At 38.7% G+C, this 21653-nt stretch overlaps 1 protein-coding gene across 1 annotated transcript in view; it reads right to left on the reverse strand.

Moving 5' to 3' along the window:
* Positions 1 to 21653, reverse strand: part of LRRC2 (leucine rich repeat containing 2) — a 66275-nt gene that overhangs the window by 37805 nt on the left and 6817 nt on the right. Inside the window, exons 2-3 of the mRNA XM_066569612.1 lie at positions 16556 to 16766; positions 3641 to 3797 (exon numbers count right to left, since the gene is read on the reverse strand). Of these exons, the coding sequence (XP_066425709.1) occupies positions 3641 to 3797; positions 16556 to 16766 (368 nt within the window). The remainder of the gene's footprint in view (positions 1 to 3640; positions 3798 to 16555; positions 16767 to 21653) is intronic.

Raw genomic sequence — 21653 nt, forward strand, 5'->3', positions numbered from 1 at the left:
TATAGATGTAGATTAGATATATAATATATTTGTATGTATAAGTAATATCTATAGCTTAGCAAACCTCCTAATTTAGTTATGCAGCGTCTAATGTTCAAATCTGTGTTTCCACTGAGGAGTTATTAGATTTAATGAATCTTGAAAAATAAAATTTCTGAACAAAAGTTCCCGGGTGAGAGGAGGATGGTGAGTGCTTTAACACCATGTCTGAGGGAAGCCCTACAACAAAGCATCAAAGCATTTTCTAACATTCTCTGGCCCTTCCAGGCAAATATTTGCATAAAAAAACATCAACAAAAACATTGAAAGAAATAAATCATGGGTATAAAGTAGGGAGATAAACCTATTGGAGGGAAAGTGAATAAATAGGAATTACATAAAAGATACTGATGAGCAGAAATCCCATCATTTTAATGCAGCTGAAAGAGCAGTGATTCCTACTAGAAACAATGAGACTTTTTTCCTTGTTTCCCAAAAAAAGTCTGATAAAGGCTCTACATCACCTTCTACTAAAAGAACCTACTTGTCCCCTGGTCATCAATGGTGTTCCCCAGGACTCAGTTTTTGGGCCAGCCCTCTTTAGAGTCTTTATTACAGAATCACAGAATCACTGGGCTGGAAGAGACCTTCAAGATCATTAAGTCCAACCCAGATCATCAAGTCCAACCCAAAGATCATTGAGTCCAACCCAAAGTCACTATTGTTGATCTGGATGTGGAGATCAAGTGTCCCCTAAGCCACTTTGCCAACAACACTAAATTGGGTGGGAAAATTGATCTACTAGAGGGTAGGAAAGATATTCAGAGTCATCTGGACCAGCTGGACAATGGACCAAGAGCAATTATATGAGCCATGTTCTGTTCTTGGGTCACAATACCCCCAGACAGCACTACAGACTTGGGGAAAAGGAGCAGGAAAGCTGCCTGGCAGAAAAGGACCTGGGGATGCTGGTTGAAAGCCAGTCAAACATGGTCCAGCAGTGTGCCCAGGTGGCCAAGAAGGCCAAAGACATCCTGGCCTGTATCAAAAATAGTGTGGCCAGCAGAACCAAGCAAATTTTTGTCCTATTGTACTCAACATTGGTGAGACCACACCTCAAATCCTGTGTTCAGTTCTGGGCTCCTGTCCTGGTTTTGACCAGGAGAAGGTTAAATTTTGCAGCTGCCGGGAGGGGGCATTCCTAATACTCAGAGGTTATTCTATACCACCTCACAGACTCACAGTTTTTCAGGGGTAGGAGAAGGGGTCTCTTCTGATCAAGTAAGTGCAGTTGGGTATCACTGCTTTGCTCTGTAACTGACATTCCAGCTGTTTCTAGTAAATTGTTCATATCTTAACTCATGATCTTTACACTTTGTACCTCAAATTTTCCTCTCCACATGGCTGAAAGGGGAGGGGAGAGGGAGACAGGAATGAGTGAGTGACACATGGTTTGGAGTGCTTCTGTGGGAATATTAAATTAGGGAATACCATTTCTAATCCACAAACCCCAGACACTGAGGTGATGCAGGGTCCAGAGAAGGGCAACAGAGCTGGGGAGCACAAATTTTATGAGGAGCAGCTGAGGGAGCTGGTATTGTTTATCCTGGAGAAAAGCAAGATGACCTTATAACTCTCTACAACTGCCTGAAAAGTAGGGTGTAGCAAAGTGAGGGTCAGTCTATTCTCCCTCATGGGAGAAGTGAAAGGATGAGAGGCAATTACCTCAAGTTGCTCAAGGGGATGTCTAGATTGGATATTAGATGAAAAATTCTTCACTGAAAAGTTAGCCATGCATTGGAACAGGCCACCCAAATAACGGGTAAAATTACCATCCTCGAAAATGCTAAAAAAAATGTGTGCATGTGTCACTTAGGTACACAGTTTAGAGATGAACAGAGTGGGGATAGGTTTATGGTTGGCCACAATGATCTTAAAGGTCATTTTCAATCTTAACAATTCTGTGATTCTGAGATCTGTGTTCATGCCTTTATTGTAGAAAGAGATTTTAATAGCATTAGTGGTTTGGTTTTTTTAGGGATCATTTTCATTAACAGTGCATAACATTATAAGAAAAAAAGAAAAATTTTCCTGCTTCTACCTGCCTCGATGGTTAAGCAACAACCCCTTAAAACACTCTGTTTAATGGTTTAGGGTAGCATCTGGCAGGAAACTAGCAGCCTTTCCCCTTTCTTCCATGCTATTTCCACTTTCTTCCAAACTATGTCTTATAAGGCGTTTGTCCATTAAACTCACTGACCTGTATAAGTTCTGCAGTTGAAGTGCAGATAAAACAGTTAGTGTTCATCTTATGTTCCTTATGTCCTGCTTGTGTCTTGTTTACTATCTGTTAGTGTGTTTAGATGCCAGGCTGAAGCTATAAAATAGAACTCAATGTCTATGTAAAATTTTCTTTCTAAAATATAGTCCTAGTAAATAAATCAAAAGCATGAGTGTTACTTGACTGATAGAATACTAAAAGAGTAGAAAGTTCTAGCTCAGATTTCTGTGTTTCAGGATGCTCCTCCTCTTCCTGTTTTTTCTTAGTTAAACTTTTGATATCAAGAGACATGAAGTTTTTAGTCATTAAACTGTTCTCTCTTAATGTACATAAGGAATGGCACTCATGGGAAAAGCTTAGGACTGCTGTATTTCAAATTAAAGGCTGAGGTATCAGTACACCTGGGTGCATGAGCTTGACAGTGGTGAGCCCAAAATGGGCCCAGTTTCTTCAGCTCTCAAATATGCCACCTGTTACAGCTATATTTTTTCATTGTAAGAATAGTAAATCCCTCTCAATACCAATATAATCTGTCAAACAAGCTTTTCTATTGTAAGACCTAAAAACATAGGCGAGGCAAGCATTAAAATTATTGTTACGTAGCTTAAAATGGCAAGGGCCAAAGTATTTAAGCATTGAGAATTTGTTTCTCTAAAACTTATAACACCAGGTTGAGTAGATTTAGTTTAGATATCACAAAGAAATTTTTCACTGTAAGGGTGTTGAGGCACTGGCACAGGTTGCCTAGAAAAGTGGTGGAAGCAACATCCCTGGAAACATTCAAGACCAGGTTGGAAGGGGCTCTGACCAACCTGGTCTAATGAAAGGTGTCCCTGCCCACGGCAATGGGGTTGGAACTAGAAGACCTTTAAGGTCCCTTCCAATTCAAATTTTTCTATGAATCAATTACTCTATATGTCTTTAATAAATTAAGATCATTATTGAACTCTCAAAAAAAAATTAAAATGTATATTTTTTGCAGGATTCTAATTTTTTGTTCCTTTTTCCCGCAATCTTATGTTTCAATTCATCTTGTTTGAGGCTTAAAATTCTGTAATATTTCTATTTTTCTTAATCTGTAAGAAATACAAGACACCACCTGTTCCCAGAAATAACTCTCCATCTATTGAATACAAGCAATAACTGCCTTAGATAACAAAAGTGTCCTAACTTTTTCCCGTACCATAATCATAGCTTTCGGTGCAATTTTACAAGTATAATTAAAGCTAGAGAGATATAAAAATGTAGTGGGAACTGTTCAGTGTAAATGAGGAAGACAATTATCAGTAAATTAACAAGAATATCCATGGATGCTCATTTCCCTGCAATATAGTTAAATGGTATGAGTATAAAATACCTGAATATCTTGGACCAACTCACCAATTTCTGCTGGAAGATGGTTGATTTGATTTTTTGACAATTCCAGTACTCTCAGATGTTGAAATAGTGCAAGGTAGGTTGGAATGGTCTGTATCAATGTATTGTACACATGCCATTCTTTCAGATAGATCTGTTCTTTCAGAGAATCTGGGAGTTCCTGTAAATGAAATAAGAACTGGTAAACAGAAAGCATGAACTTAGAATTTTGTTACTCTGTTTCCAAACAAGGAGAAAAATGCACTTTGCCTTAATTATCTTGATGTAGAATAGTAGTTTGCCAAAGCCTTACAGAAGCTGTCTGCTATTAAGGAGCACTGCAGCTGTCTTCACATATTCATTTTTTTAACTCCTAATGCAATTATTTGCTCTAAAACAGAAACGTATCTGAAGAACTCAATCTGTTTGGTGTCTCACACATTATCTCCTTTTTCCAGATGGAGGATTTCTTTAAAACACATTTCAGTGCTTTAATTCACACATCAAGATGTAGTAAAATGCAGCACAGAACAGAAGAGTGCATAGAGAATATCTAAATAGGGTTGGCTAAAAAAAAAAAAAAAGGTGTGATTTTGTTCTGAAAGCCTGCCAATGCTTCAAAACTTGTTTTCCAAGAGGGAACAGAAACCATTTCAGATACTATACACAAATATCACCTGGTTTAACTTCCTAAGATGCTGTAGCAATGTTTAAAAAAATTTAGAGGATTTCCTTAGAAACAATGAAATTGATTTTAAAATTTAAAAACAAAATTGAATTTTAAATCAGTCCACATTTGCAAGTAATTTTTATTTAATCATGCAAAATCCTTTGCTTTCAAAATACAAAATAATTTTGAAATTTCCTGTAATTTCTGAGTTATTTTCAGATTATTCTATTTAACAAAAGTCTTCAATACATGAATGAAACCTAAATTTATAAAGCTTTACATTCTTACAAAATTGCTTTAATTAATTGGTAGTCACTTCAGATATACATGTCTTTGTTTGAATTGTCACCAAATTATTTGAGCTTGAAACAGACAAAAATCAATTCCAAAAGTTGAAGATCAGATCATTTAACCCTCACTTTCTTAAGCATTGCATAATTTACCAGTCTGTCCTAGCTTTTATAATACTGTGCACAAGTAACATGTGGAATAAATAATCTGGAAGAGGTTCTGCCACTAACTTTGCTCTGTATGAAGAGATGTGAGTGTTTCAGCCTTTGATTCTTTTATAAATTTCAGATTTGTTTCCTGTGCATGAAGAATATGGCACAGTAGGAATTACTGGTTTTTATAAAAATGATATTGCCCTCTTCTTTTTTTTTCTCTAGATTTCATAGTTTTCCCAAGACATTTGTAAGAATTATGCATTTGAAATTTTTAATAGTGCTGAACTTCTGTATTAGCAATAGTGCTACTTAACTCTTAGTTAAATTAAAACATCTAACTGTAATTATAGATATTCTGGACTGTTGATCAGAAGCCATTTTTTGGTTGTTATGGCCTCTCATTTCAGTTATTTTCAAATTTATGCAGGCAGACATAAAGCCTATGTTTTGTTGTTCTGGCTTGCTAACTTCCCTTCCATACTTGATAAGACAATTTCATTTCTTACTTCACTTTCTGATTAGGTGTATGTGTGTATTGCATTGTGATCCATCTTCTGTATTTATCAGTTTATGACAATTAAAAAATAAAATGCCTCAAATGCCTCAGGGCTGGTAGTGAGAAACCTCTCCTCCTTTGTGGAATTAGTTACTGTTTCTCATCTTCAGTGCTGCACATTTTTCTGCAGTAAAATAAAATAACAGAGGACCACAGCAAATGCAATTAGTATTCTCTTTCCTATCTCTAAAGAATGGAAAATTCAGCACAGAGGAGATAGTATTTAGCTGGAGTGTTATAGATATCTCTGTAGGGAAAAACCATGATTCAGAGAGAGAGATTCATAAACATATTGGAGAAGAAAAGATGTCTATATTAACAGACATTATTTTCCACTCTATTTCTCCACACTGCAGGTCAGTCTCTGCTTTTCTATTGACCTAAAGGGTTTTTTCACTTTATTGTCACAACACACCATCTCCAGCTCTTTGGTGGCAAATACAGCCCTTTGTCCTCGGAAGCCAACAGCCACACTCTTCTCCCACACTGAAGGGAGAAGAAATAAATTCTCCTTGATACATTGAAAACAGTGCAGCATACAAGGCTCTCTACCAGAGCAAGATCAAACTCATTCACCATTTTAGAAAAATTAAGCCAAAATATGAAAAATATTTATTACTAATGCATCACTTTTTTTTAACTCTTCATGTCTGCGTTAAAACTTGTTTAGAGCCCCAAGATATTCCTGTGCAGCAACAGAAATGCATTTAAACACAACTTCAAAAGAATGGAAGTAGATTCCATTCTTCTACCAACTGCCAACTTACTTTCCTTTTTTGTGAATATTTCTTTTTATCATGTGATCATATTTACAATTTGCAAATGCAAGAATGCAAATACTTTGCTACTGTGTATTTTTTCAATATTTTCCATTTTAAAATGTATTTATGTTTGTGTTGCTGAAACATAAATTGATGTGATATTTTGCTTCATTACAAATTAGATAGGCATGGGAACTGAAATTCCACAAGCTTTATGTTTGTTTTACTCTCTGATTCTCTTGTGTTCTTTTGTAATCTTCTGCTGCCATGCTAAAGCTGGCAGCCTGCTGATAAATTGCTGCGTGAAGACTGACACTTGGAGGATAGCCAGTCTTTTGCCTTTAACAGCAAAACAATACCTCAAACTTGTTTGATTTTTGGAGGAGAAAAAAAGTTTTAAAAGGAAATAAATAACAAACATACAACCGTTGCTGATTATAATATCTCTAATTAGAAGAGAATTCACCTGCTAGACCTGAGCCTGAACTAAAACTGTGATCAAAGCTCGAAGTTTAAATTTGGTTTCTTTTCCAGGTCTATACTTTTATCTGTAATGGGCCAAAATAAAATTTTGGATCCAAATCTCCCACTCTTCTAAATAAATGTGAAGCTAGTTCCAGGCACTCTCTGCTGCAGGTCCCCAGCACAACACTGGCACTGTCCCCATGTCCCCCCTGTTGTCCCAAAACAACTGTGTGTTCTCTTTCACCCAGTGTGTGAAAGGCCAATGCACACAAGCATTCTTTGATTAATTTACAGTTTTGCATAGAAAGGATTGCTGGGTGGTAAGCCATAAACCTTAACCGGGCAATTCTATCAACAACTAGTTTATCCTTCTGACATCTGGACATCACCCCTCAGTCACTGGCTGCCCAGGATGGTGCATTGCCATAGCAGCACATTCCTGGGCCCTTTGTGATGCAGGGGTCTCATGGTGCCTAGAGACCACTGTTACACAGGGCCACACCCTGACCCTGAGGTTACTTAAAGAGCACTAAGACCTGGAGTGTCCAATCCCAGGAGAACACTTCCTTCAGAAGGTAGCACCTCCCCTGGGTGCCCCAGTGGCAGAGATTGCCAAAGAGGCGCAGGGTGAACAGCTCGGGGGATGGGACGACCAACTCCTCTTCCTACTCCTCCTCCTCCTCCTCTTCATCTTTCTCCTCCTGCCCACAGGTGAGCCCCATGCAGCCATAGGCAGCACTGCAGGCAGACAACCACTGTGTGCCTCTCGCCACTGAAGCTCAAGAGATATCCAAGGCAGCAGCTTCTGACTTCATCAAGGCGGTGACAGCAGCAGAGTCAGAGAGCCAGGGCACTGCTGCACACAGCCCCTGCAGCTCCTCGCCAAGCCCTCTGGAAGCCCACATCCTCAGCAGGCGATGGGCAGGGGCAGCAGCAGGGGCAGTCCTGGAAGTACCAGAGACCAAGAAGATCTTGGTAGAGAAGAGGGAATGCTTGAAACTCTACAACCTCCAACACCTGTTTCAAGTGGAACACAATGAAAACCAAAGTTGGAGTGCTAGAAAAGGAGAAGCCTCCCCTGCCCCTCACACATCAGGCATGGTCAGAGTACTGGGGTTTTAACAATGGAGCATCCTACCTCAGCAGCCCAATTTTCTCTCAGAAATAGAGAAATGGGCCCAATTTGGACCCTGTTTTATGAGCCCCCCTAGAAGGCTGAAATGAGGGGTATGAGGATGACAGCACCATCCAGCGCAGCAGACAGAGAGAGACAGGAATCTGCAATTCACAGGCCCGACTGGTCACGTCCCAGCTCCTCCACATCAAGCCTGATGGAAGCCCATGTCCTCAGCAGGCAGCAAGGAGGACTGGCAACAGGGGCACTCCTGTCAGCAGCAACCAAGGCCTTGGCTAAGAGGGAGAAATACTGGGAAGATAGCAGAGGCCACGAGCTGTCCCAAGAAAAGGACAGGACAGACAAAAATTGGAGTACTAAGGAAGAGAGTTTTTCCATGCCCCTTCCACATGAGGCAAAGGAAGAGCACTGGGACAGTTAACTGCACGCACCTACAAGCACCAAATTGGATGTGCCAAGGTGGGTCCATTATAGGCCTTCTTATGACCTGGATCTTCTGTCTGACTTGGACGAAGACATGGATTGGGAGGAAGAATGTTTTTTCAACTTTGAAGGCGATGACATGTGGGATATGAGGGAAAGAATCCCTTCCAAAAAAACCACTTTCTGGCAGGAAGAGTTGTTGGCATGCAATAGGAAGTCATTTGAGTATGTCCCACGCACGTCTGCACCAACAGCTGTCCCCATGCAACAGGCCTCCCTCTTCAGGAGGGCACTCGGTGCTCTGTGCAAGTTGTTCCAGTGCCCTTGCATCACGAGACAGCCAGAGTTATAGCATCCCCCTGCCAGCATCAGGTGGACCTCTGGAGATGGCAGCTGGTCCTAAGCCTGTGCAGAATCCCTGTAAAATCCCAGATGATAAGGGGCTAATGTGTATGTCTCAAACAACAATATACAGATGGATAGCTGTGGATCCAGCCAAGTATTTTGGTAATAAAAGACAAGACTTGTTGATAATAACCAAGGATTTTTTGTAATAACATGTCATGGGAAAGAACAGGATGTTCTTCTTGAGAAGACAGCCACACAGTAGGCTGTGCTGGCCCAGGCAGAGCAGCACTTTTCCAGGACAAACCTGCTTGTTGTACCTAAGCACGTGAACAAGGCCAAGATGCAGCCTTTGACTGTAGGGGGATATTAAGGCCACCCAAAACCCCCAAAAGCTTCCAAGAAATGCATTTCCAGAAACGTCTGAAAGAATGGACTGTTCATGATGACAAATTTGCACAGCAAGTGAGATACCTGCCTTTAGGGCAGGAAAACCTCTTTATAAAAAGTACCTGCAGTCAAGTCCAGGGGGAATTTCTCATGTGATATTAGACTTGGGGATAAAGGAGATAATTGTTTCCACTCACTCTTCTTGTAACTATTGTGTTTGGCCAGTAAAAAAGCCAAACAGAAAATAGGGATTGACCATTAATTATTGAAAATTAAATGCTAATATTGCATCTTTAACAGCAGCAGTGCCTAATATTGCTGAGTTATTGTCATAATACAGGAAGGCCATAACACACTTTCACCAAATACCACAGGGAGACTAGGACTCCTCCATGCTAGCACATTTTAACCTAGCCCAAAAAAAATCTACAATTCCAGTAGATGAGGGGATAATAATATATTGATGATGTATTGATTAAGGGTCCAGACAGATAAAGTGGGAAATATTCAAAACTATATTATTGAGCGCCTTGAAGATGTAGTGTTAAAAGATCCCAGAGGATAAAATTCAGTGCCCTGTTTCAGAGAAAAAATCTTGGGAAGGGAGGTGCTGTTTGTGTCCCTGCTGAGACATTAACCTCGGTGTAGCATGTAACTGTGCCACAAATAAAAAAGGAGGAGGGCCACCTAAGAAGCTCTGCCCACAGCCTGTCATCTCTGCACTTCTATCCCAATATGGTACCCCTTGACAAAGCACTGAGGGATGTTACGACTCCCAAGCACATACCCCACAGGCCTAATTTGGGACTTTTTCACCCTGTGGCTTGACTTTGGGCCCAGTTCCTGGAAATCAAGATGCACTGGACCCATATCCAACAGGCAGTATTTGCGCAATTCCTCTTACCCACTGCCTGTTAAAGACTATTTTGCTCCCATAGTGTCCCTAAATATAATTTATGGACTATAATGACACCTGGATTTGCAAGATGAGGAACTGTCTTGAACCATTTGGATTAGCTCTGAGATTTAAGATACACCTTATATAGTTATCAGACTACATCAAAGGGCAATAGAAAACATAACATGGCAAATGCATACATCAAGCAATTGGACAAAGTATGCCTCTGGAGAACTAAAATTGCAAGTCCAACAAGTATCAAAAAAGGCTTTACAAGATCAATTTCTTAAAGAACAAGATGTATATGGAATTCTAAGTTTAGCCAACACAGAATGTTATATAACCATTCATTATGCCTCTACTTCCATCAAGGAAGCATGAACTAAGATGAAAGAGATAACTGGCTAAATTGCAGAATTGTTTCAACCTATGAAGCCTAAACCAGCTGGTTTAATGGCTGGAGCCCCATGTAGACATCCTGGTTGATGTCTACATTCTGATCATTAGAACTCCTTAGGGTGGGGCTCATGATTACTGCAATTTGGAATGACGGTGTTAACTGGATTTATTTTCTAAATTATTGGAATGGCAATTGTTTCATACATGATTTATTGAGTTGTCTCTTCTGCTTCATTCTTATTTTCTCCCTCTGTATGATATCTTCACATTACCACCATGGATGAAGAGTGTGATCAAAGACTATGACCACGATCAAAATTTAAGTTGCAAGGTGGTGTAAGGAAAGGCTTAATAACATTTGCAGCATATACTTTAAATATGCACTTACTGGTGGCTATCTTCTGCTTGTACTATCTCCTCTATGACTTTATCTCTCTCTGCCTCCTCCCCACCTCAGTCTTTTTTGCCCATTCTCTTAATAAGCTTGGTACAGAAAGTAAAATTGGTGTTATTGTACCAGTATTTGGTCTCATTTGCACCTTCATTTGGGCAGAGCAAGTTAATATCAAATTGTAACAGTAATTTACTGATAAAACTCTGTGAGCTTTTTTGGACCCTCTGGCTTTTGTCATTCCTTTCAACCATGAGCATTTACAAGTCTGTGGTGGGACATCACAGTCTCAAGGGAGCAATGTGGGGGGCTTTTTGTGGCCATGTCAATCAAACATGATGATTTGCCAACCCTCCTCACTTGTGCCTATTGCTTCTTGAGAGAAAGAGGAGAGCAGGCAAAGCCCACACTGACAGGCAGAGCAGGAGAACCCTCCTTCTCGTCTTCTGTGGGCCAAGCAGAGACCCTGCCCTTAGCCTCTCCCATGCCTCTTGCACTCCAGCTCCTGACTGGCTGGAGCCCAGCAGCAAAGAGGGATTACATCCCGGCAGTGCCACCAGGGTAAACATCCCCCAGGCATTTTGGGTCACTGGCTAGTTGGTGGACCTGGCAGTTAATGGATGGAATCAATGAACTTAAATGTCTTTTCAATCCTTACTGATTTTATGATTCTATGAAACATAGATGTCATGAGACCACCTTTAATAATAAATGTAGTCATGACTGAGTCAGGAATGTCTTTTTTCATTTGGTTGGGGTTTTTTTTTTTCCTAGGGGGAAATTTCTGGGGAAATCTCTGGAATTTGCATAAGTGAAAGCGAGATTTTCTCTGTCCATTCAATGCAGCAATGCTTTTTGACCCTTTGGAGGAAATAAATACATCAGTGTGAGAAACAGTTGGAAATAACAAATGGAAATTGTCTGTTCTCTGTTGTTCTCTGTGAAAATACATATTATGTTAGACAATAAAACTGTGAGAATAACTACAAATATAGTCATTTGCTGCCTTGTTTTGTGAGGAAATTAAATGCAAGAAAATCATGGTTGATGAGTAAAGAATTTTACCACCACTCACTTACTTGCACATCTGACATTAAAGTTTTTTAAAGTAAGTATGCATCCAAATCTTCTACTTAGGAAAAATAGCATAGCTGAGAGCAGTCCTACTCTATATTTAAGGAGCATCATCAGCTTTCCTCTGCCAGTATTGATATCACAGCATTTAAAAATTTGCTTATCCTGAATGTTTTGTGAAAAATATTTACTGATTCGCTGCTTCGCTAGAGAATAAACATTCATTAATTAATAGCAGAAAGCAAACACTCAGAGGGGAAAACCAGAGTTAAAGTGATTTAGTTTAAAAATTCATATGAATATTCATGGCATTCTTTTGCCTCAGTTTCTAGTTCTAAACCTGCTGTTTCTCTGAAGAACTCATTTAGTTGAGTAGATACATGTTTATGTGTACAGAGGTTCTCAAGTGTTGCATCAATTGTGCTTTTTTTTCCTAGGCATCCAATTCAAACACAAAATTCAAAGGTCCATCATCTATACATATATATATATATATATATTTCACAGTGTGTTTCCCTGTAAAACTCCCAAATAAGTAATTTTATTTTTCTGGAACATATCTAGGAAACCTGAAATTACTTGTGGCACAACATATCACTGTCATGCTTTCAAAGTTCCAAATGTTTTGCAAACAGAAGAAGAATTGGCAGACTCGCTGCTGGGGCAATACAACTGGATTCTGCCCCTTTTTTATTAAAAGAGAAAAAGAAGAGAAAACCCGTCCGATTTCATTCACAATATCAGGTTGTGATTCTGTGATTATGAGACCAGACAGTTTTTTATGGTATGCTTTTTCCTTACCTAACTGCAAATACTGATTCGTTACTGTTCCCAGCTGGCAGAAATGCACACCCATGGGAGGTAGACACTTGAGTCACAGAACCACAGAATCACAGAATTAACTAGCTGAAACTCCACTGACCTTTGAGATCATTGAGTCCAGCCTATGCCCTAACGCCACCTCGTCAAACCGTGGCACCAAGTGCCACCTCCATTCTTTTCTTAAACACCTTCAGGGACAGTGGTTCTACAAACTCTCTGGGCAACCCGTTCCAATGCCCAATCATTCCTTCTGTGAAGAACTTTTCCCTAGTGTCCAGCCTAAAATATTTGTCCAATATGTAAAAGGGAGACAAGGATCCCTCAACCTTAAGGTTGTTGTCAAACAGCCCCAGCCAGATGGAGCTTTGACAGGTAAGATTATGTCATAAATGTAGTCATCAACCACTGCCCATAGGCTGAAGCTAACTACATATACAGGCATGGTTAAACCACAACCCAAGTTACAAAATCTCTTTCAGATTCAGAGGGACTTGAATAAGGATCTGCATAAAGAGAAAACATATTTTTCAGAATTCATATACTGTAAAATTAAGTTCAAGGCTCTTTAGCTACTACTTTGTGCCTGCTTGTCTAACCTAGTATTTTTTGGTGTGAGCTTTTTACTTTCATGTGAGCTACACAGAACACTGTAGTGTGTCATTCGCTCTTGCAATCTAACATTTTCTCCTTTTGTTTTCCTGGAATCAAGGTTGTTTTCATTTCTATAGTTATCCCTTTCAAGGCATGACCAGTGCTAACTGTATCATGCTTAAGACTGTTATTCTTGCTTTTAAGGAAACCTGATTTGTACTTGATTCTTCTTATTTCCGGTCTCTTTTCACTGATCTCACTGTTACTCTACCTTTGTTAAAAGCACAAACTGCAATGCTCCCCTGTCTACTTTAACACTGTGTCATAATTTAAAGCCACACTTTGGCTTAAAATCCATAAATCACTCACTCTATTCATCTTCTTCACAGAAATACATGCCTTTAAGGAGGTTCATAGTCGTGAACACTAAAAGTAAAATATACCAGAAAGTGTTAAAGGCTAATCATTAGAAAATCATTACCCTTTTCTCCTTTACTATTTTGTTGATGTCAAAGAGCTTTATCTTTTCTCAGATGTGTTAAAATAATTACTTTACAAGGAACAATGGGTCTCCACCTAACGAAAATACATCATATAAACAATATTTGAGAAGTGGGGAAAAAAGTGGCACAAAGTCTCAAAGGAAGGAATTCCTATTAGGAATTCAAAAGATGTGATCTGCTCTGATTTTCACCTTTACTAAGGTTCTCAGAAGAGGGTCTGACATTATTTTCAAAAAGGCATGACCCAGATTATTTTCAAAATATTTACCCAGGCTATCCCAAACTCTTGTGACTGGGTGAATATAGTTATGTATCCACAAGTACTCGCTGTGCAGGGTATCCTCAGAGATAAGGAGAGACCATGTTCTCCAGGTGCCAGATAGCATCATGGGGCTTTTGCTGCAGCATAACCAAAGCCAATGACTACATCTCTCAACTGCTAGGCTAATAGTTTTCCTAAATGAACCTAAGGGTCTTCTCCAGCCTAAAAAATTTTATGATTCCATCATAGAATGTTTTACAAATTCCGTTTTTAGCCTCCTACTCAACAATGCAGTATCAGTAAGCCAGATGCTACATGAATATGGAGCACAAAGCAGCAGCTTCTTTCCAACCAGGCTGCATTTTTACCATCTAGACAGCCTGGGCACTCTGACACGGAGACCTATGAAAAGCATGTTAAAGCCACATCCCTCTGCTGGGGATTACTCCTCTGTGTGACTTAGCTTCCCAGCATCCATAAAAAGAAATGGTATAGCTCAGAAGCAAGCCTTGTTCTCAAAATTAAACCTCTAAGTCACACCAACAACCTACTCAGATTTAGCTATCAACTGTCCAGAGGATATATTACTGCTTCATTGATGGGAGAAAAGGGGAAACATAATAGAAATACTTATCAGGTAAAAGGAAGATAGAAGATTTAGCAGCTGGTCCCCAAATGGATACTTTACAGGACTGTGCTGTTTGCTGCTGCCAATGGTAAGTGGCCAGTCAACAGCAAATCCAGCTTGTTATGTGCCCATAAATCTGCACAGGTAATCCCAGCTCTGACTTCTCCAATTCCCTGAGTGCTTAATCACCGAAACTTTCAACTCATAGATGCATTTGTGCGCAAAACAAATTAAAAAAACCTAAACCACAATTGACACCACAGCTCCCAGCTACATAACATACAGACTTCTCTGAGAAAACTGTCATATGTCCACATATTTTATTCATGTGCAGATTGCCAGACCGTGCAGCATTGGTTTCATAGTCTGAAAATTCATTTTGCTTAAATGTGAATATTTTCTTTTTGTGAGAAAGTAATAGGAGAAAAGACCATAGTATCTGATTCTGTCTTTGGTTCAGAAACAACAGTTCAGATTTTAAAAAGCAAAATTAGTGGTATGATTTCTATAAGAGACAAAAGTTTCTGCATTAAGTGGATATACACTTCTTTCAGAACTTTGTCAAGTGAGTTTTCACAATTTTAAAATAATTGTCATCTGTTAGAAAGTGACATTTCAACTTTAAAAGAGCACTGGTCTAAATAAATCAGCTGTTACTGCATTTTTGTCTGGAGACATCTAAACTATGTAAGTTTGTTGTTGAAACAGGAAACCCACTTTAGCTAGGCTAGAGCTGGACAATGAGACTTGAGGGCTGTTTTATATGGACACACTGAGCATCTGATAAGAAGATATCAAAACCCATGGTATTTAGGAATGTACTGCTCAAGGTGGCATAATATACATAACAGTACATCAATTTCTCTTAAATGGAGTTTTTCAGAACATCAAATTAAAATTAAATATTCTGGAAAACAAAAGAACACATGCATGTTTGATTTTGCTTCGTAATGTAAAGCCTAGTTTATGATGCCAAAGCAAAATTTTAATGGTTTGACAAAAGGGAATAAACAACAGAGAAGTCTAATTATGCAACTCTCTATACCCTGATACATTAAGGATATTTGCAGGTTCTACTATATCAGTGTCTAAGTAGCTGTAATCTCTTTCTCTCGTTTTTTTTTTTTTCCTTTAAGTACCTCTAAACTAAAGTACCTGTAAACTAAGGTTTACAATGCCCAAAAGAATGCAGTATTTAACTACACATCTTAAACATCACATTCAAAATCCCAAGTTCTTGAATGAAGAGGTGTGGTAGCTCCCCAACAACCAGTCCTACCAGGTCAGTGATTGGTATCAGCTGAGGAAAGAGACTCCTTAGTAGAGCTGAATGGGAATCAGGGTTCTCTATAGCCCAGAAATTTCAAATATTGTATGTTTATTTAGAAGGAAATTAAACCAAGAAAGAAAAATGAAAACTGAAAAAGAAACCACCATGAGATTTAAGATCAACTCTAGGATAAAGTTACACTTCAGGTCAATCAAAAAATAATTCTAGCTTCTTTATCAATGTTTTGACTTCTATTTTTTGGAATGATAATACCACATGAAAAATTCAAAGTTTTAATTTCACTTTATCATTAATAACATTTCTCCAAATACAGTTCAATCAAAGCTTTTACAACTCCAGAAATCTTGAGACTAGCTGTAACCCATCACTTGCTAAATTTCAAACCAGCACTAATTCATATCTTACCTGCAAACTGCTATTTCACATCAAACATATCTGCAATTCAAATGTGGCATTTTTTCAGTAGGACCCTTGTGGATTGATGCTAATATTAGTTTTAAACTGAGCAGAGCTTGAGAAAGTATTATCACACCATTAGAGCAATAACACAGATCTCTGATTAGTAGAAGATGGCAATAAGCCAACAAATATTATTTTCATGTCTCTTCGTGCACTGGGGAATTTTAGAGAAAGAGAACTTATTGCAATATTATTGCCCATACCAAAATTTTTGAGGGGGATGAATTACATGTATCAGCAGAGAATTTAAAATACTCATACCTGAAAACTAAACCACTAGTTCAGGCTGAGGTAGAAAATACTTTTGGTCACTTCTAACACTGTGTAAAAGCATCAATTTCATATTTGCCATAAAAAGGGTGAGATTAAAATATAAGTCTAAGAAACTCAAACTCTTCAGCAACAGAAACATATTTTCCATTAGATTTACCGTCCACTGCTCTCCAGAAAGCTGAAAAATAAACTTGTTTTGTTCTTTATTTACTCCATCTGACAAGGCATGACTCTTCTTGAGCTGAGGATTCTTTCCATGGGTGTCCAGGTTCTTCTCATTGATGTCTACAAAGCCATTCTTGAGGTATTTTGATTGAGGAATACCTTTCTTACGGCACTCTAGTATAAAATTCCATTCCTGTTTTATCCTGAAATAGTGCCAAAAAATGCTCATGTAAAAAAAATATGGCAGGTAAGTTCTAAAGCTTAATCTGTGTTTGCAGAAGTACTTAATTAAATATAATTATTCATCTAATGTATTGGCTATTTTTTATATACATATACTAAGAAAATATGCATTTCCTGGAGTTACGCTAAGATTTTCTAGACTTATGTATAGATTTCAAGTGATTAGGATTTCATTCACTGACTATAAAACAGTGAGGCCCAGAGAATAACAGAAAAGTGGAGACTGAGCAAACTCTTACAGAAAAGAGCAAAAATTATACCCTTTATTTTGATAGGATAGGAAATATATTCTCACAGAACAAATTACATGCATAAACAAAATCAAGTTCCTGGTGATATAGGAAAACATTTTCTTTGGGGGAAAAAGATATGAAGTGCCTTTTTTCCCTGCCCTTTCTGGATCAAGTATAATGATATATTTTAATTTTTACACCATGATATATTTTAATTTTTACCTATCTTCTTAGAAGGTAAAGGTCAAAGTTATCACATGCCAACTGATTCCAGATTCAGTTTCAGTGTAGCTTCTACATCACCTCCATGGCAAACTTTTCTTCATAACTTCAGGTGCAAATTATACCAAATTCAATTTGGTATAATTAAGCATTGTCAAGAGTTCATGCTTTTAGTTAGGAGAGATTTATTTCAGTTTAGTCAATTAAAGAACTGGTTGATTAACAAAAACAAGCCTTTCTTACACCAAAACAAGACTCTGCAGGGTCCCTTGTATCATAAATCTGACCTCACATTTTGAATTCTATATCCTGTGGTACATAAGACTCATTTATGCCATCTCCATCCTCTGACAGAAACTTTAATCTAAAGGATTGAAGAAAACTGAGAGCTTAAGGAGGACACAAAGTTCAGGATAAAGTAGCCCTAGAGAAAGTAAATGCATTATGTCCCAGAAAGAGAAACACGTGCAAATTTATAAATTTCAAATAGGAAGTAACAAAATCTTTACACATATTACCACTTAATCATGGGGTTCTTCTCTACAATGCTAGGATGTAAAAAAAAAAAAAAAAAAAAAAAAAAAAAAAGTCACATGAAACAGAATCGTGAAATAATAGAATTATTTGGGTTGGAAGGGATGCTGAAGATCATCCAGTTTCAACCCCACTGTCACGGGCAGGGACACCTTCCACTAGACCAGGTTGCTCAAGTTCTCCCCTCTGCCCCAAACGAACCTTTAACACTTCCAGGGATGGGGCATCCATAGCTTCTCTGAGCAACTTGTTTCAGTGCCTCATCACCCTCTCAGTATAAGAATTTCTTCCTAATATCTAGTCTAAACCTACTCTCTTTCAGTTTGCAGGCATTCTCCCTTGTCTTGTCACTACAGTCCCTGACAGAGAGACTCTCTGGCTTCCTTGTAGCCCCTCTTCAGATAATAAAAGGTTGCTATGAGATCTCCAAGTAACTTTCTCTTCTCCAGGCTGAACCACCCAAACTTTCTCAGCCTGTCTTCACAAGGGAGGTGCTCCAGTCCTCTTATCAATTTCATGGCCTCCTCTGGACTTTCTCAAACAAGTCCATATTGTCTTTATTTTGGGGGCTCCAGAGCTGGATGTGGAGTCTCACAAGAGCAGAGCAGAGGAATGGAATCACCTCCCTTGACCTGCTTTTGATGCTCAGGAGGCAGTTGCTTTCTGGACTGTAAACACACATTGCTGGCTCATGTTTAGTTTTTTCTCAAATATCACCTGCAAGTCTTCTCAGGACTGCTCTCAATCAATTCCATGCTCAGCCTGTAATATGTCTGGGATCACCTCAACCCAGGTGTAGCACCTTGCATTTCACTTTCCTGAAATTCATGAGTTTTGCACAAATCCACCTTTCAAGCCTGTCAAGGTCCCTCTGGGTGGCATCCCTTCCCTCCAGCATGACTGCAGCGCACAGCTTGGTGTTGTCAGTGAATTTGCTCAGGGTGCCTTCAATCCCACTGTCCATGTTGCCAAAGCAGAGATACTGAGCAGCCTTGGCCCCACACTGACTCCTAAGGGACACCACTCATTACTGGTCTCCACTTGGTCATTGATCCACTGGCCACAACACTTTGCATGCGGCCATCCAGCCAGGACTTAATCCACCAGAGGGTCTATCCCTCAGATCCATGACCCCCTATTTGGAGTCAAACATGACATGCGAGACAGCATTGAACATTTTGCATAAGTCCAGGTAGATGATGTCAATTTCTTTGCCCCTATCCACCAATGCCATGGTTCCATCATAAAAGACTGCCAGATTTGTCAGGATTAAAACCAGAATGTCTGGTTTTAAGTCACATGCAAGAAACCCATTGCAAACTTAGGTGAAAGAAGCTTGTCCCAAAATCTTGTTGAAATAAATTATTTTTGGACACCCATAACAAGATATGAAGCCACAATGTAGAGCACTCTTATGGAAATATAGTAGCACAGATTAAAAGTCATAGATGACTTAATGCTTTCCAAAAGTCTTTAGAGAGCAAAACTGCATGCCTAGATAGAAAGGCATTGAGACAGTTGTATACATTGTGGCACTTACAGAAATCTCAGGGGATTTTAGAGAGACTTGGAAGCAGACAGCACAGCAATGGCAAAGACACAGAGCACAGGGACACACTGCAGGCACTTGCTACACTTTTGGAAAATACATATAACCATTTATCAGAGAAGCAATCCTGAGGGACCACCAGAGGAGAGTTTCAAGGAGCAGCACTCTACACATGGAACATAAGAGAACTGCAGAAAGCCCCTTCTGTAACAATGACTGCAATGCACATCTTTATAAAGGGAAAGCACAGAAAAGCACCTTCTACAAATATTTCAAGAGGTGAATTAACAGTGACGTTGGTTAAAAGGTAGCTCACTGGATAAAGTGTTGACAGACTATAGGAAGACAGGACAAACTCGGACTAAGCGCATTCTAATGAAAAGAGAGTAAGGCTCTCTTTGTCCCTTATTTCAAAAATTACAGAAATATTTTTTAAAAGATAAAATTGTATTTACCTTCAAATGAAAAAAATTAGAAAGAAACATGAGCTCTGATAAACACCAAAAAAGCAAATGAAGTTACCACAGGTATACAAATGAGTAGGAAAACGATTTGTAGCATATCAGATGAAGGAAGCTCCACAAAGATGATGGGAATAACTTCTCAAAATATGAAAGGAGCAATAAAGGAATAGTTATAGAAGTTATTGATAGCTGCAGAAATGTTATTCACTCTTGGCTTCAGTTTTCATTAGAGAGATCAAGATGTACTTCACAAGTCAACATCTGGAAGAACTCCTGGTGTTAAAAAGTATCAGTAGGGGAGGTGTGAGAATACTAAAATATATTTGAAATAAATCTCCTAGTTTCTCTGAGTGTCTACTGCATTGTGGAATGTTTCATACCACAGCAAGCTGTGATATATAAGTGAGTTAAGAAAAAATAGACTGGACAGACAGAAGAACATTCAGCCCAGGGAGTCCCTAGAGTGAACTAAAGGTGTTAGCACAGTCAAGATGTTAGCACAGTCAAGGTGTTAGCACAGTTCACCAACTATTCACAATATCTCGACAAATATTGTCTGAGTTTACTTAATACAACAAAAACAAGAAAATAGGTTAAAGCAGATACAGCTCCTTAGCCCACACTGTGATATGTCACCAAGTTGTGGCTAATATTTCTAAATTTTCTGAGGGAGAAAGATCCAAATATCTGGTATCACTAAGCAGCCCTACTAAGGGTACCCCCACCAGCTGCAGTCTGCAAGTGCTGAGATGATAGAGTTTTCCATACCAGCAGACATGATAGTTCAAAAACCTTTCAGACGCTTTGACACATGAGCAAATTCAATTTTTAGTGTTGATTTTAACAATCTGTCATTTGTACTGCAGAAACTATCAACACAACTGAGTCTGGATATTGTAATTGCAAGAGGTTGCTAGGAAAAGCTACCAAACAATAGTTCCATATACTATACGGAAAAATAAACAATCCCAAAACACCTACTCATATTTTGTTCCAAAACTTGTGTACCAGTGAGTATAGCTATATAGATATAAAAGCTCTGTACGGCTAGGAAGTGAAGTGGTATGGGGAAGGTGTTAACTGAATTTCAAGAAAGAAAGGAAAATTATCTGAACAAATAAGAGGCAGGAGCCATAAGGATCATAGGATCAAACAAGTAGAATTCTTTTTTTCTAAAATATTCCAGATTTTACTTACCACTGCTGTTCTGCTCTTTCTGACATTCTCCAATCTTCCAGACAGAGTTTTCTGTCCTTCTCTGAAGCTTAATTCTGCATTACTACCCTCTCATTTCCATGGAATTCCTTCATTTTCTACCAAAGCAATAAATATTTCACTCAGTGCATACTTTTGTGCACTGAAAAAAATTGCACAAAGTGCAATACAAAATGGGGGAGTTTGTGTTCACGCTTCTTTCAAGCCCAAAAAATGACTGACTCGTTCCTGACAGTATAAATTCTAAGAATGTTAGAAACCTAAACAACAGAAATAAGAGGTCAAAAAGTCTAACCGAATAAAAAGTAAGCTGCATCACTACACATAAGCACTGGCTCTGTCAGGTAGACCCCAGGAACACCAGAATAGAGGGCTCAGGTCTAAAATTTTACTCTCTCAAAACAAGGAATTTAAAAAATGGTAAGAAGGGAGTTACATTAAAGCAGAAAAAACAAACTGCCCTCTGACACTCTGCTGATAACCTGTATAAAACACAAAAGTCAGGAGGTCATTGCTAGTCAAAATACATACAACAAAAATAGTTGTTAAGCAAATCAGTCAGTGATTTACCTCAGAAGAAAGACAGGGGTTAAAAATTAAATCTACTAGGGAACTCATATGTATATTGCA

The sequence above is a fragment of the Molothrus aeneus genome, chromosome Z (assembly GCF_037042795.1).
Source record: "Molothrus aeneus isolate 106 chromosome Z, BPBGC_Maene_1.0, whole genome shotgun sequence".
NCBI lineage: Eukaryota > Metazoa > Chordata > Aves > Passeriformes > Icteridae > Molothrus > Molothrus aeneus.